This window comes from Camelus bactrianus, chromosome 17 (genome assembly GCF_048773025.1).
Source record: "Camelus bactrianus isolate YW-2024 breed Bactrian camel chromosome 17, ASM4877302v1, whole genome shotgun sequence".
Taxonomy (NCBI): Eukaryota; Metazoa; Chordata; class Mammalia; order Artiodactyla; family Camelidae; genus Camelus; species Camelus bactrianus.
This window is the reverse complement of record NC_133555.1, coordinates 3,887,095-3,900,226: the sequence shown is the minus strand read 5'-3', so window position 1 is coordinate 3,900,226 and position 13,132 is coordinate 3,887,095. Positions and strand designations below refer to the sequence as shown.

The window sequence follows — 13,132 nt, the reverse complement described above, 5'->3', positions numbered from 1 at the left end:
CTGCAGAGTATTCTACAGTAAGGGAGCAATTCAGCCAGGCTCCGAGTGATCCATTTGGAAGTTAGTTCTTTTTTTTTCCCTTTTCCAAATAACGCAGCAATTATTTTTCTTCTAACTATTGCACTTCTAGGAGAGAGAAGAGGAGTTGCTAGGTTCAAGGGAATACTTTCAACATAGGCTGCCCTCAAGTTATAAGCCTGGCAGAGACAGTGAGGGCCTGGCTCCCAGCATCCTTGCCAACACTTTGTCTTCAATTTTTATGAGTTTGATGAGAAAATAATATTGTTGTTTCCACTTTAATTTTCCTGAGTACCAAATAAGTCAAGAAGATTTTCTAGTGTTTATCAGCCTCTCTGGTGAATCCATATTCTTTGTCCATTTTCCCAGTGGACATTAATTTTTTATGGAGACATTTGATAAGTAATTTTATTTAAAAACTGCTCATTTATCCCTTTAAAATTGCTTCTTATAAAACAAAAAGAAAGAAAAGGAGGCTGCAGGTTGACCTGATAGTGTCTGCTCCAGGCAAATCCTCTGGTTGGTCCCCAGCTGCTACTTCTTGAGACGCCGAGGCCAGCAGTGGGCCAGGAACAGGCGGGGACACTGGGGCAGTGGGCTTGGAGGGCCTCGCTGGGCGGGGGGGGGGGGGGGGGGGCTTCCTCCACAACCCAGGTGTACCTAATTCTCCATCTGCATCTCTAGGCTCTGCTGGGCAGAGGGCCCAGGAAGGATCAAGTGTCTCAGCCCCCATCATTTTTCCATGGGGGCCGAGACCCAGAGAAGTCGAGAGTCTCACCCAAGGTCACACAGGAGCAGGTGGCCAAGCTGGGGCGTCAGCACACAAGGCAGGGCTGCAGGGCCCCCTCCAGCCCTCCTGCCCAATCAGCTCAGAGCCTCTGGCCCAATCAGGGGCTAATTGGAGTGGGCCGGCTGGGCTGCTAGTATATAAGAGGAGCAGGCAGGCCTGGGAGCGCACGCCTGGGGACGGGTCACCGGCATCTGCCTATGCAATGGCTCCCGGGAGCATCGCCTCCAGTGATACCTCCTCAACCTCCTCGGCCTCCTCTGCCCCCACGGTGGGGTTGTCCAGGTCATCTGGGTCTGAAAAGCCAGGTGAGCAAAGGGAGTGGCTCCTCCCTCAACCCCTCGAGCCCGTTCCCTGGGTGTCCTGGACCCCTCCTTTCCTTGCCTCCTCCCCCTCCTCCTCCTCTCCCAGTCTGGCCCAGGCTCCCGTCCTAGAGGCAGAAAAGCTGATGCCAGAGGTCGTGGGGCCGGGGAAGAGGGCAGAGCGGGGCCTCCCCAGCTGGAGCCCATATACTGTGGGCGGAGGGCTGCTGAGTGGCTGCACCTGCAGGGCAACTAGTTGCAGGATCAGACTCGGAGCAACAAGCAAGCAAGCGAGCGTTTGACATGGGGCTGGGCTTTGGATTTAGGGCTGCGTCCCAGTTTTCAGTAAACAAACAACGCCTCAGGGATTCTCTGGACATGGGGTCCACTGAGGCAAAGAGACCTGATTCGTACCTCCAGGACCTCCCAGACCAGTAGGCAAGCCTGCCTCGTTAACAATGCCATTTGATAATGTGGTGTGTGCTTCAGTGGAGGGAACCCCAAGGGCTGTAGGAGCTCAGAGGAGTCGGCTAACCCCCTCTGGGAAGCCAGGGAAGGCTTCCTGGAGGAGGTGACCCCTGAAGGCAGGTGGCAGGGACAAAGGGGATATAGACAGAGGAACGTTCAGCCTAGGGCACAGTATAGCTTGGGATTGGCTGAACTCTAGTGATATTTACGGTAGCTGCCTGCTGGGGCCCTTGCCCTGTTTGTGGGCCACCCCCTGGTTTGCTCCTACCCCTGACTCCCCACCTTTTTTTTTGAGTACCCTCATCTTGATTTGGGAAGGGGAGAAAGGGAATTCTGGATCTCCCGCCCCACCCTGCGGAGGAGGGATAAGCCTCACCCAGGAAAAAATGAGGGCAGGGAAGAAATGTTCTGTTTGCAGAGGCTTCTTTTGGAAGAAGAGGGGGGTCCCAGGTGCCTGGGGTGCACAAGGCCGAGTTGCTCAGCCTGACTTGGGAAGTCAGGACCGGTGTTGAAATCGCGGTGCTGTTTGGGCGGGTGACTGAGAGCTGCCTGGGCAACCACGGAGGAGAAAGTCTGCCCACCCAGGTCGAGGGAGCAGCATAGCATGGGCAAAGGCCCGGAGGGGAGCAGGCCCGTGAAGGCTAGGGGCAGAGCTGGGGGGCAGTGGGGATGGCACAGCCGCTGATTATATTGGGCCTCCAAGGCTGAGATCAGGTGTGTCTGCCCTTGAACTGAAGGTGGGCACCTTCCTGGGGGAGACAAGATGGAGCAAATGTTCGGGGGAGCCGTGAGTTCTGTTCTGGACATCTTGGTATACAGCAGGCATTGAATAACTGCGGAATGAGGGACTGAATACAGCCGGAGGGGCGGGGGGGTAGGAGACTTGGGGCTGGCTCCCTGGGACAGGGCAGGGGTCAGAGCTGTCCCCCCAGGCCAGGAGCCTCCAGAAACTAACACTGCAGCTGGGGGTGCTCAGACCGCCTTAGGGCCCCCTCCCCACTGTGGGAGATGCGGGATGGGAAGGCTGAGGCCCGGAGGGGAGAGTGAGGCTCCTGAGGTCCTCACTGACCTCAGACTTACCCATACACAGGCTTTGGCCCTAAAATGAATGTCCTCAGGCATTTCCTGGCCAGGAGGCAAGGGACGTTGAGTTGGATTAGGTCTCTTTACAATTTGTGCTGAGTTCCAGGGTTTACAGGTGGGGTTCTTCCTACTTTAAAATGTGTTTTTTTAAATAAATATATGTGTATTTTATTGAAGTACAGTCAGTTTACAATGTTGTGTCAATTTCTGGTATACAGCACAGTGCTCCAGTCATACATGAATATGTATGTACTTGTTTTCATATTCTTTTTCACCATAAGTTATTACAAGATATTGATATAATACAGTTCCCTGTGCTATACAGTGTGAACTTGTTTATCTATTTTGTATATATTATTCAGTATCTGCAAATCTCAAACTCCCGGTTTATCCCTCCCCACCCCCTTCCCCCCGGTAACTATAAGTTTGTTTCCTGTGTCTGTGAGTCTGTTTTGTAAATAAGTTCATTTGTCTTTTTTTTTTTTTTTAGATTCCACATATAAGTGATATCATATGGTATTTTTCTTTCTCTTTCTGGCTTACTTCACTTAGAATGACAATCTCTAAATCCATCCATGTTGCTGCAAATGGCATTATTTTATTCTTTTTTATGGCTGAGTAGTATGCCATTGTATAAATATACCACATCTTCTTTATCCAGTCATCTGTCGATGGACATTTAGGTTGTTTCCATGTCTTGGCTGTTGTAAATAGTGCTGCTGTGAACATTGGGGTGCATGTATCTTTTTGAATTAAGTTTCCCTCTGGATATATGCCCAGGAGTGGGATTGCTGGATCATATAGTAAGCCTATTTTTAGTCTTTTGAGGAATCTCTATATTTCCCTTAACAGCTGCACCAAACTGCATTCCCACCAGCAGTGTAGGAGGGTTCCCTTTTCTCCACACCCTCTCCAGTATTTATCATTTGTGGATTTTTTACTGATGGCCATTCTGACTGGTGTGAGGTGATACCTCATTGTAGTTTTGATTTGCATTTCTCTGATAATTAGCAATATTGAGCATTTTTCCACGTGCCTGTTAGCTATTTGTATGTATTCGCTGGAGAATTGCTTGTTTAGGTCTTCTGCCCATTTTTGGATTGGGTTGTTTGATTTTTTTTTAATTATTAAGTTGTATGAGCTGTTTATATATTCTGGAAATTAAGCCCTTGTCAGTCTCATCTTTTGCAAATATTTTCTCCCATTCTGTATGCTGTCTTTTTGTTTTGATTATGGTTCCCTTTGCTGTGCAAAAGCTTATAAGTTTAATTAGGTCCCATTTGTTTATTTTTGCTTTTATTTCTACTGCCTGGGTGGACTGCACTAGGAGAACATTGCTGAGATTTATGTCAGATAATGTTTTGCCTATGTTTTCTTCTAAGAGGTTTATAGTGTCTCATCTTATGTTTAAGTCTTTGAGCCATAAAATGTGGTTTTTTTTAAATACATATTTTAGCCACTTGATTACTTTGAGTCTTCAGTTTTTTTGCAAATTGATTAGAAATTAACATTTCTAAACACTACATTTAAATTGGGTTTCATATTTAAACCAATTGTATACCTTTACCATGTGACAGCCACTTCTCACCCTTTCTCCCTCTTTGCCCCTTGATCCTTTTCTCCTTGGCAACTTTTGGGGAAAAACAGCCTATTGAGATATCTCAGTAATTCACATGCCATGCGATTCGCCCACTGGAAGTGTACAGTGACGTTTAGCATAGTCACAGTTCTGTACCTGTCCCCACAGTCAACTTTAGAATATTTTCTTCCCCCTAAAAGAGAGCCTGTCCCAGTTAGCAGTCACTCCGCATCCTCACCTGCCTCCCAGCCCCTGGCAACCAGTAATCCACTACCTGTCTCTGATTTGCCCTTTCCAGTCTTTGCATATAAACTAAGTCACACACTTGCATGACTCTTCGCGACTGGCTTCTTTCACTCCACATGATGTTTTCAAAAGCACTTCATTCCTTTTTTGGCTGGACAGCGCTCCACTTCATGGCTGTACCCCATCGTGTTTATCCACCCATTCGTTTATGGACTTTCGGCTTTGTTTCTGCTTTTGGGCTTTTAGAGAGGATGCTGCTATGAACATTGGTGCACACATTTTTGTGTGGACGTATATTTTCTTTTCTCTTGGGCATATACCTAGGAGTGAAATTCTTTTGTTACTTTTTATGATGAAAACTTTCAAACGGATACAAAAGTAGAGTGGTTGATACAGTGACCCCCCCACCCCATACTCCACCCCCTGGACCCATCATCCGACTCCGACAGCTAAATGCTCATGACCACCCTTGTTTCACCTACTGCTCTATTTCAAAGCAAATGCCAGACCTATCATTTCCCCTATAAACAGTCCAGTATTTATCTTGAAAAGAGAAGAACTTCTTACAAAATAATTGCAACACCATTAGCACACCGGAAACAGCATCATCCTTAATACCATCAAATATGCCAGTGTTCACCTGTGTCCAGGAGCCTTTTAGTCCCCAGTCGGATTGTTCGCGTGGAGCTCTGAGTCTGAGCGAGGCCCCCACGCTGCATTTGGTTGAAGGGTCCCTTCCAGCTCCTTCCTCTCTGGGCCCCTTCCACCTTCTTCCTCCTTGTTTATTTGTGGAGGAAACCAGGCCATGCGTCCTGGAGAGTTCCTCACAGTCTGGGTTTTGCTGAGCTCATGCCCATGGCCCTTGCATTTCCTGCAAACTTGTGGTTAGATCTAGACAACTGAGCTGATTTAGGTTTGTTTATTAAAAGAAATCTTTAATGTTTCCAGTGAGCTTGGTGGAGCGTGGAGCCCAGCCCCTCGGTGGCCCTGGGAGACAGTGGCCGGCCAAGCAGCGCACCCCGCCCTCTGCTCCCAGGCCAGTGGGCAGGGGCCCGACCTGGGCCAGGGGTGAGGGGCGTGTATTTGATTCCCTGGGCCGCTTGCCCCCACCCCACTGAGGGGCCTGGCCAGCACCGGGTGGGTGCATGTGTCATGGGCCCGTCCTGAGGGCGCTGTGGGCTGCGAGTGATGTCCTGCTGTCTGTCTGCAGGCCCGGCCCGGAGCGTCGCCCGGTTGCCCCGCCGCCACCCTCCGGTGCTGCGCATGGTGCTGGAGGCGCTGCAGGCCGGAGAGCAGCGCCGCGGCACCTCGGTGGCCGCCATCAAGGTTTACATCCTGCAGAAGTACCCGACAGTGGACGTCCTCCGGCTCAAGTACCTGCTGAAGCAGGCCCTGGCCACCGGCATGCGCCGCGGCCTCCTCGTCAGGCCCGCCAACTCCCGGGCCAGGGGGGCCACGGGCAGCTTCAAAGTGAGCCGCTGGGCGGGGGCGGGGGCGGGGGCCGCAGGGTGCAGCGAACTTGGCCCCGGGGCTTGAACTGCAGCCCTGTCTTCCCGGCCTCCGGCCTCCGTGTGCTCTTCCCCTGCCAGGAGGCCGCCTCCTCCTGCCTCCTCTTGTTCCTCCTCTGTCTTCACAGAGGCTCCCCCTCCCCTGGGAAGGGTGGAGTGTGTGTCCCATCTGAGCCCCTGTGTGGCCCTGGTCACTCTGCTGCGGCCACCTCTGTCCCTGTGGGGTGTGTTGAGTAATCAGAGACCATCTCGGCTGTGTTTGACTTCTGGGTCCTTGGTGTCCATGGCCCCTTCCTGAAATTCCTTACACGGATGGTGTAGACCCAACCTTGGGCTCTAGAAGGTCACAGAGTTGGGGTTTGCTCCCCAAGTTCTCTGGCTCCAGACCTGATGTATCCAAAACAGGGCTAACACCGCCCTGAGTCACCACATCCTCCTGTTTCAAGGGGGAGGGCCCCAGAGGCGACCTGTCCAGGGTCACTCAGAGCTAAGGGCAGATCTGGCACAAAGTCGAATCCCAGCATTGTAAAGGCCAGCTGCCACCAGGGAACCTTGGGGGCCCAGACATGAGGTCTGTCTTGTCACGACCGTGCCCCAGCATGAAGCAGTTCCTCTGACAGTTGCCGTGGAACGCCGTGGAACATTCTAAGCCTACGAATTACAACCCCTGTGGTAATGGGGTGGCTGAGCACAGGGAGTCCCTGCTCCTGGAACTCGGGGGCACTGGTCAGAGCTGGGACACCAGCCATGGCAAGGCCAGGTGCACAGGGTGCAGTGGAGGAGAGCAAGAGAGGCGCCGGGGGTGTGTGTGACTGGGAGCCAGCCAGGAAAGTGGGCCAGGGCGATGGGAGGCAGGGAAGGGTCTGGAGGGTGTGTGCTGGGGGTGGGGATTGTTTCTGGTCTTGGTGGGTCACGGGGAGCCATGAGGGGTCAGGGATGGCAGGGAGCAACGTCATCAGAGCCGAGTTCTAGAAGGGCAGGGACCACCTGTTTGCCAGGGACCCTTGAATCCCCCTACTTCTCACATTCCCCCAATGACCCCATCATTAAGATGGAAGATTGAGGCCGGGGGAAAGGGAAGACTTGGGCGAGCTGCATGGCTAGTGTCGGGGGGGGGGGCACTGGAGGAAGCTGTGCACTCCCAGCTGTCTGACCTCTAAGTTTTCTATGTCCAGCTGCGCAGAAGGGAGGCATGGGGACCCGGAGGTGTGGGCCAGGGAGGGGGAGTCAGAGCCACAGTCCATGGGGAGATGGGGGTGGTGGGTCAGGGGAGATTTGTAGATTAGCATCTCAGTGGCCCCAGTCAGGGCTCACACTGTGCACAATTTGCTCCCAGAAGCCTGGCTGTGAGGTTTCCAGGGGCAGGGGTATGGGATGTGGGAGGGAGTGTGCCTGTCCCCCCCGAATCAGGAGGAGCAATTTCACGGCCGCCTGCACAGGGAGGGAGAGGAACTTGGGTGAGTTTTGGAGACTGAGGTCCCCTAGCTCTGGCTCGGAGCCCCCTCCCTCAGGGCGCATGAAAGTGTGGAAGGCATGGCTGGCAGTTGGCATTTACGAGACGGTTTTGTGTCTTCTCCCCAAGCTCGTGGCCGCCTCCTTCACCCCCTCCTTTAGAATGGGGTCTTCTCTGAGCCTCACAGAGGGTGCACGGGTGTGAGACACCTGGACCTCTGCTTTCAATCCCACCCTGTCCTCTCCCTCACCAGTTAGTTCCCAACCACAAAAGGAAGATGCGGACCAGGAAGGCGGCCACCATGACTGCCCCCAGGAGACCTGCTCAAGCCAAGGGAAAGGACCCCAAGAAACCTAGTGGGGCAAAGAAGGTCCCTCCCAACCCAGGGGCTCTGAGAAAAGGATCCAGGAAGCCAGGAGAGGAGAGGACAGCTCCCTGTAAGCCAGGTGCCGCTAAGGAGAAGGCCCCCAGGAAAGACCACCAGACCAAGGACCAAGAGGCAAGACGGGGTAAGGCCAGGACGTCCTCCCAGCAGCCGGACAAGACCGCGCAGGCCCCTCCCAATGCCAGGGGGCCGGGCGGGAAGTCAAAGGTCAAAGGCAGAGGAAGCCTCCAAGGTAGGGGGGTGAATGGAGTGAGAGAAGGGCATGGGGATGGGGTTTCTGGCAGCCGCAGCACACCAGGTGGGGTGGAGAGGCCAGCTCAGAAGGAGGGGGTTTCTAGTCAATGTGCCCTGAGCACTTTTCTGGACTTGGACAGACTGTGAACGCGTGGTAGCTCGTAGTGGGTGGGTCTAGGGAGGAGGAGTCCGACACACCTCTGAGGCGGATCAGGGGAGGCTTCCTGGAGGAGGTGCTGGAGACAGCAGAACAGCTCTTGCAAAGACCTGGAGGCGTGAAGAAGGTAGAGGAAGTGCAAATCATTCTGTCTGTGGTGGTGGGGGGGAAGTGGAGGGGAGGCTGCGAAGGGCAGTGGGAGCCTGGACTTGATCTGGAGGAGGAGGAGGAGGAGCCACAGAAAGTCTGAACAGAGGACAGCTAGGGCCCGGGGTGTTTTTTAAAGTGTATTCCGGCCACCGGTGGAAGACGGGCTAAAGGCTAGAGGCTGGTCCCCCTGTGAGGGGCCTTTGGTGTGGGCAGGTAAGGAGCTGTTCACCGTGTTGGGGGCTGGTTATTCACGGTCCAGTTCATCCTCCAACCATCCTGGGAGAGCTGCTGCTACTCCCAGGTTGCAGACTTGGGCACCCAGGCTCAGAGAGGCTAAACAACTTGCCCCAGGTCACTCAGCCTGCAAGTGTCAGAGTGGGGACTGGGCCCCAGGCAGGACGGGGCCTGCAGGGGCCTGAAACTTCTGCCTGCCAGCAGCTCTTCCTGAATGGGGTCCTTCCCCTACTCTGTCCCCTCTTCCAGCAGATGTCGAGGTCCACACGAAAACAAAAGCTGGGAGTCAGAGTTCAAAACCCGCAGCCACCAAGGTAGGTGCCTGGGCGACTTCCCTGGCCCAGGTCTCCAGCGTGAACAGCCCAGGGCTCAGGTGTCCCCTGCTCAGCCCAGGAAGGGTCGGTTAGCCAGGGATGGGTAACAGTTCACTTTCCTCTCTGGCCCGCCAGGGCCCTGAGGGTCACCACTCACATTTTATAGATAAGAGACTAGGGCTTAGAGAGGTGAGGTCACTTGGTTTAAAGCCACTCCGAGCTGGGATTTTAACCCGAAGTTCATGGGCTCTGGGCTGTGCGCCCCGCCGTGCTCAGTCACCTTGCTCCTGGCTTGCTATCTTTTATTATTATTACTTTTTTTAACGGAGTTACTGGGGATTGAACCCAGGACCAGCACATGCTCTACCACCGAGCTATACCGCCCCCACCCCATTCCTGGATTCCTTTCTTACAGGGTGAGAATGGTGTTGCTTCCACAGACAAAAAGAAGATGAGGAACAAGGTCCCTAAAGAGGCCGCTGCCCAGGGTGCTGGGGAGAGGCCAAAAGCCAAGGCCCCTGCTCCTCCCAAGGGCGGTGGGTCCAAGATGGAGCCGGCACGACTGTCCAGGAAGGCAGAGGCCCCCAAGATCCCGAGAAGGCCTGGTGTTCCCACCAAGACCGCATCGTCCAGAGCGGCCAGTAAGAAGGCAGAAGGCGAGAGCTAGGGGCGGGGTGGAGAGAGACCGAGATTCTATTTTTTTATTCCTCTAAAAACCTATCACTCTATTTATTTCACAGTAACTTATTTATCAATAAAGTTTTTTTCCCACAAATTTGTGAGGGAGGAGGCTGAGGTCCAAGGATTGGACCATCCAGGGCTGGAGCCCAAATAGGCACTCCTGTCCTGGGGGATAGGGATCCAAGGGCACACGGGGCCGTGGAGACGCAGGAGAGGTGTTTAAGCCAGCCTGAGATCCAGGACTGCTTCCTGGAGGAGGCAGCTTTTGGTCTTAAAGAATGAGCAGGAATTGCCAGACAGATGAGGGGAAAGGCATTGCAGGCAGAGGGCCTAGCATGTGGGGTGGGGCTGGATGGAGGGGGATTTGTGGCTTTGAGAGGAGCATGGGTCAGGGAGGGGTGACAGGAACCCCTGGGCCTTGGGAAATGGGGCAGGAAGGTGTGGAGGGGCAGACGAGGGAAGGCAGACTTTCTCTTGGGGCAGTGGGGAACCAGGGAGTGTTATAAGCAGGGAAGAGACTGATGTGGTGTGTGTTTAGAAAGAGCCCTGTGGCTGCAGAGAGGAGGGATTAGAGGAGCTGAAAGGAGTTGGAAATCATTCAGCTAGTTACTGAGCATGATTGTGGGCCCTGCGCAAATCAGAACAAAGAGAGGGTGCAAAGGCCCTGGGGTGGGAACACAGAGGATAGGCTCGAGGAGCTGCAGGGAGGACCTTGTGGATAAAGCCCAGTGATGGAGATAGTGACTGGAGATGAGGTCTGGGTTGCTTTAAAAACATCTGTGACACTCTCCCCTGTGGAGAGGTGGTGTCGGTGTGCGTCCCTGCCCTTTGGATCTGGACTGTGTGGTTGGCTGACCAATAGAGAAAAGTGGAAACATAAGGACAGTTTCTGGGCCCAGGGCTCGGGAGACTGGCAGCTTCTACTTCCTGTGTGTGGGTTTTTGTTTTTGTTGTTTTAATGCTTGCTCAGAGGACTCAGCCCCCATGCTGTGGGGAAGCCCAAGCAGCTGGTGGGGACAAGTCAAGGGCCCTCAGCTCTCAGCCCCAGCTGAGCTCCCTGAGCAGCCAGCACCAGTTTGCCTGCATGGGAGCGCACCATCTTGGCGCCGGATCTTCCAGCCCCAGTGGAGCTGCCCCACTGACCCCACGTGGAACCAGGGCAGCCTTCCCTGCTGGTCCCTGCCCCAATAACAGATGCAGCAGTGACATAAATGTATAGGGCTGTTTGTTATGCAGCAGTGGATGACCATGACATGGGCTGCAGAGTAGACAAGGGCTAGATCTGAGGGACTTGTAGGCCACAGTGGGAATTTGGGTGCCATTTTAATTGTGATGAGAAACAATTAGAGGACAGTGAGCAGCAGAGTGACCACAGGGGGACATGGGCAGCAGGAGGAGCCCATGAGGAGGCCCCTGCGATGGTCCAGGGGAAGTGGGGCTGGTCGTGGAAGGGGTTAGAAGTGGTGGATTCTGGGTAGGTGTTTGAGCAGGGTGAGTGGGATTTGCTGAGAGATGGGATAGAAAGGGGTCAGTGATGGGTCCACACAGCTAAACGCCTGCACGTTGATTCAGGAGGCTGCAGAGAGATGGTCCAGACGGCTGAGTCAGGGAGGGCGAGAGGGGGAAGGACGTGGAGTTGAAGGGTGTCGCAGGCAGACTGGGTGGGACTTGGGAAGAGGGCATTGGATGAGGCACAAAGGGAAACTGAGGCAGCCCAGCGTGGATCATCAGACTGTTCCCTTCCTGCCCCTCCCTCAATGCCACCCTCTCCTTCCCAGTCCCACGCGAGGCTGTCTAGCTGTGCTGATGGCTTCTCTGGAGTATCTGTGATGTAACTTCCAGCAGGGCCTTGAGGGGCATGGGGAGCAGATGGCTGGGTGCTGGGCTGGCGCTTCTCACGAAGGCGGTCTGATTGTGGGAGGCCCCCCGGGCAGGCTCTGGGCGGGGTGAGCATCCCTGGGCATCTTGCCTCCACAAGCTGGAGGCAGGCCGGTAGCCCTGACCTGGCAGCATCCAGCACCCATGAGACTCGGGAAAGGCTCCTCCCAGCTTGAGGGGACACACTACACCGACGTTCCCACCTCCGGTGACCCTGCGACAGAGCCAAGGGATGCCTGCCGCTGAAGGCAAGTCTTCAGGGCCCCAGCCCAGGACTGCGGGTGGTTCACAGAAGTATGGCAGCTTCTGTGCTGAGAAATGACCCTGGAAACTAGAGATCTCCTCCATTTGCAAATGTGTTTTTAAACTTCAAGAAGGAGTCGCATGTTAATCAGGCATTAGAACAGGCGGTGGAATATTTAATGCCATAGAAAGACGTTACTGACGAATTGTCGCATGGGGGAAAAGGCAGTTGCAAAATGGTGAGTACACCCTGATCCTGATTTTTCACTCCTCAGCCCCCAGCCAGGCAGGCACGAGATCTGGAGCTGGGAGCGGCGTTCTCTGAGGTATTAAGTTAACCCTGGATGGGTTAGAGGAGTTTTATTTTCTTCTTGCTTTTCCTACTTGCTGACATTTTGGCAGAAAACGTATTCATTCTAGAATCACACCCTCCACATCTTAAAAAAACCCATCAAATGTGTCAATAACTTAAATTAGAAAATCTGCTGCTTAATAAAAAGGCATCAGTGATCAGAATAGAAAATTTGAAGAAATAAAGAATCTCTCTCCACCTAGAAGGCACTACAGGAAAAGGCTATTTTTAAAGCTAAAAATTGTTTACTTTTGTCTTCTCAGTTTTCTCATTAATGCTAGAACTGGTATTTGGGGGATTTTGTTTAGATTGTATGGATTTTTCTGGCCTAGTTCTTACTTCTGATAAATGTGTGTGATTATTTTTCCTTCGTAAAAGGAAAAAACTTAAGCCGCTTCCAATTTGGATAGGGTCCTCTAGTGACCCTTCCCCGGGGTCAGGGGTGAACCGCAGCCCCAGCTCAGGCCCAGAGGCAGCTGGGTGGCCGGGGGGTCTCTGTGGTATCTGCTGGTCCCACATCATGGGCTCTGAGTCTAGGGTTACACCAGCCTGGGGGAAACTGCCTGCTTCCTCATCTGAAAAATGGGGTGATCGATACATGTTTTTCAAGATCCCTGACAGATTCAGGGCGAGGGTGTCAACACCAGCTCTCTTTCCAGGGCGGTAACCTTGGGGCTCCCCACACATTGGAGGCAGCACGGAACGGAGGAATGAGGGGACTTGCAAGCTGCTCTGTGTCTTCATTTTGCCGTGACCTGGGGGACTCCTCGGCTGTGCTAGAGTCAGTTTCTGCAGCTGTGAAATGGGGACACTGTTGTGTTCCTCACGGGCTTGTTAACCAGGTAAGTGAGCAGCAGGGCCCGCCCAGGGGAGGGTGGCACCCAGCAACTGTGACACCTTCCTGGAGGCCCTGTGCGTGCCCACAGCCCCGGGAACGGCGGGCAGGGCCAGGCCCGAGGCAAGTAGGCAGCCCGCATTGCCCCCGAACCTTCTCAGAAGCGGAGCCAGCATCTGCCCACCTCACAGGGCGGGCTGGGCAGGGCCCTCGGCCAGCTCCCCT

General features: G+C 53.8%; 1 protein-coding gene across 2 annotated transcripts; it reads left to right on the top strand.

The window, feature by feature from the left end:
• The first annotated feature begins 660 nt into the window (after positions 1-660).
• Positions 661-13,056, top strand: H1-8 (H1.8 linker histone). 2 transcript variants are annotated; one of them, XM_074344292.1, is made up of 6 exons: positions 661-1,113; positions 5,694-5,953; positions 7,698-7,953; positions 8,857-8,918; positions 9,334-12,046; positions 12,732-13,056. In XM_074344292.1, the coding sequence occupies exons 1-5, from the start codon at positions 1,011-1,013 to the stop codon at positions 9,583-9,585; spliced, it is 933 nt and encodes a 310-aa protein (XP_074200393.1). In that variant the 5' UTR covers positions 661-1,010; the 3' UTR covers positions 9,586-12,046; positions 12,732-13,056. The 2 variants fall into 2 exon arrangements, with proteins under 2 accessions (XP_074200393.1, XP_074200392.1); XM_074344291.1 differs by having other exon boundaries at positions 7,698-8,061; positions 8,854-8,918.
• The last annotated feature ends 76 nt before the right edge of the window (positions 13,057-13,132 follow it).

Bases quoted from the DNA above. Each gene is read 5' to 3' on its own strand.
- H1-8 (XM_074344291.1), top strand. From the start codon at position 1,011: ATGGCTCCCGGGAGCATCGCCTCCAGTGATACCTCCTCAACCTCCTCG. The intron at 5,954-7,697 runs GTGAGCCGCTGG...CTCCCTCACCAG, and splicing joins GGGCCACGGGCAGCTTCAAA to TTAGTTCCCAACCACAAAAG. The intron at 8,919-9,333 runs GTAGGTGCCTGG...CCTTTCTTACAG, and splicing joins CAAAACCCGCAGCCACCAAG to GGTGAGAATGGTGTTGCTTC.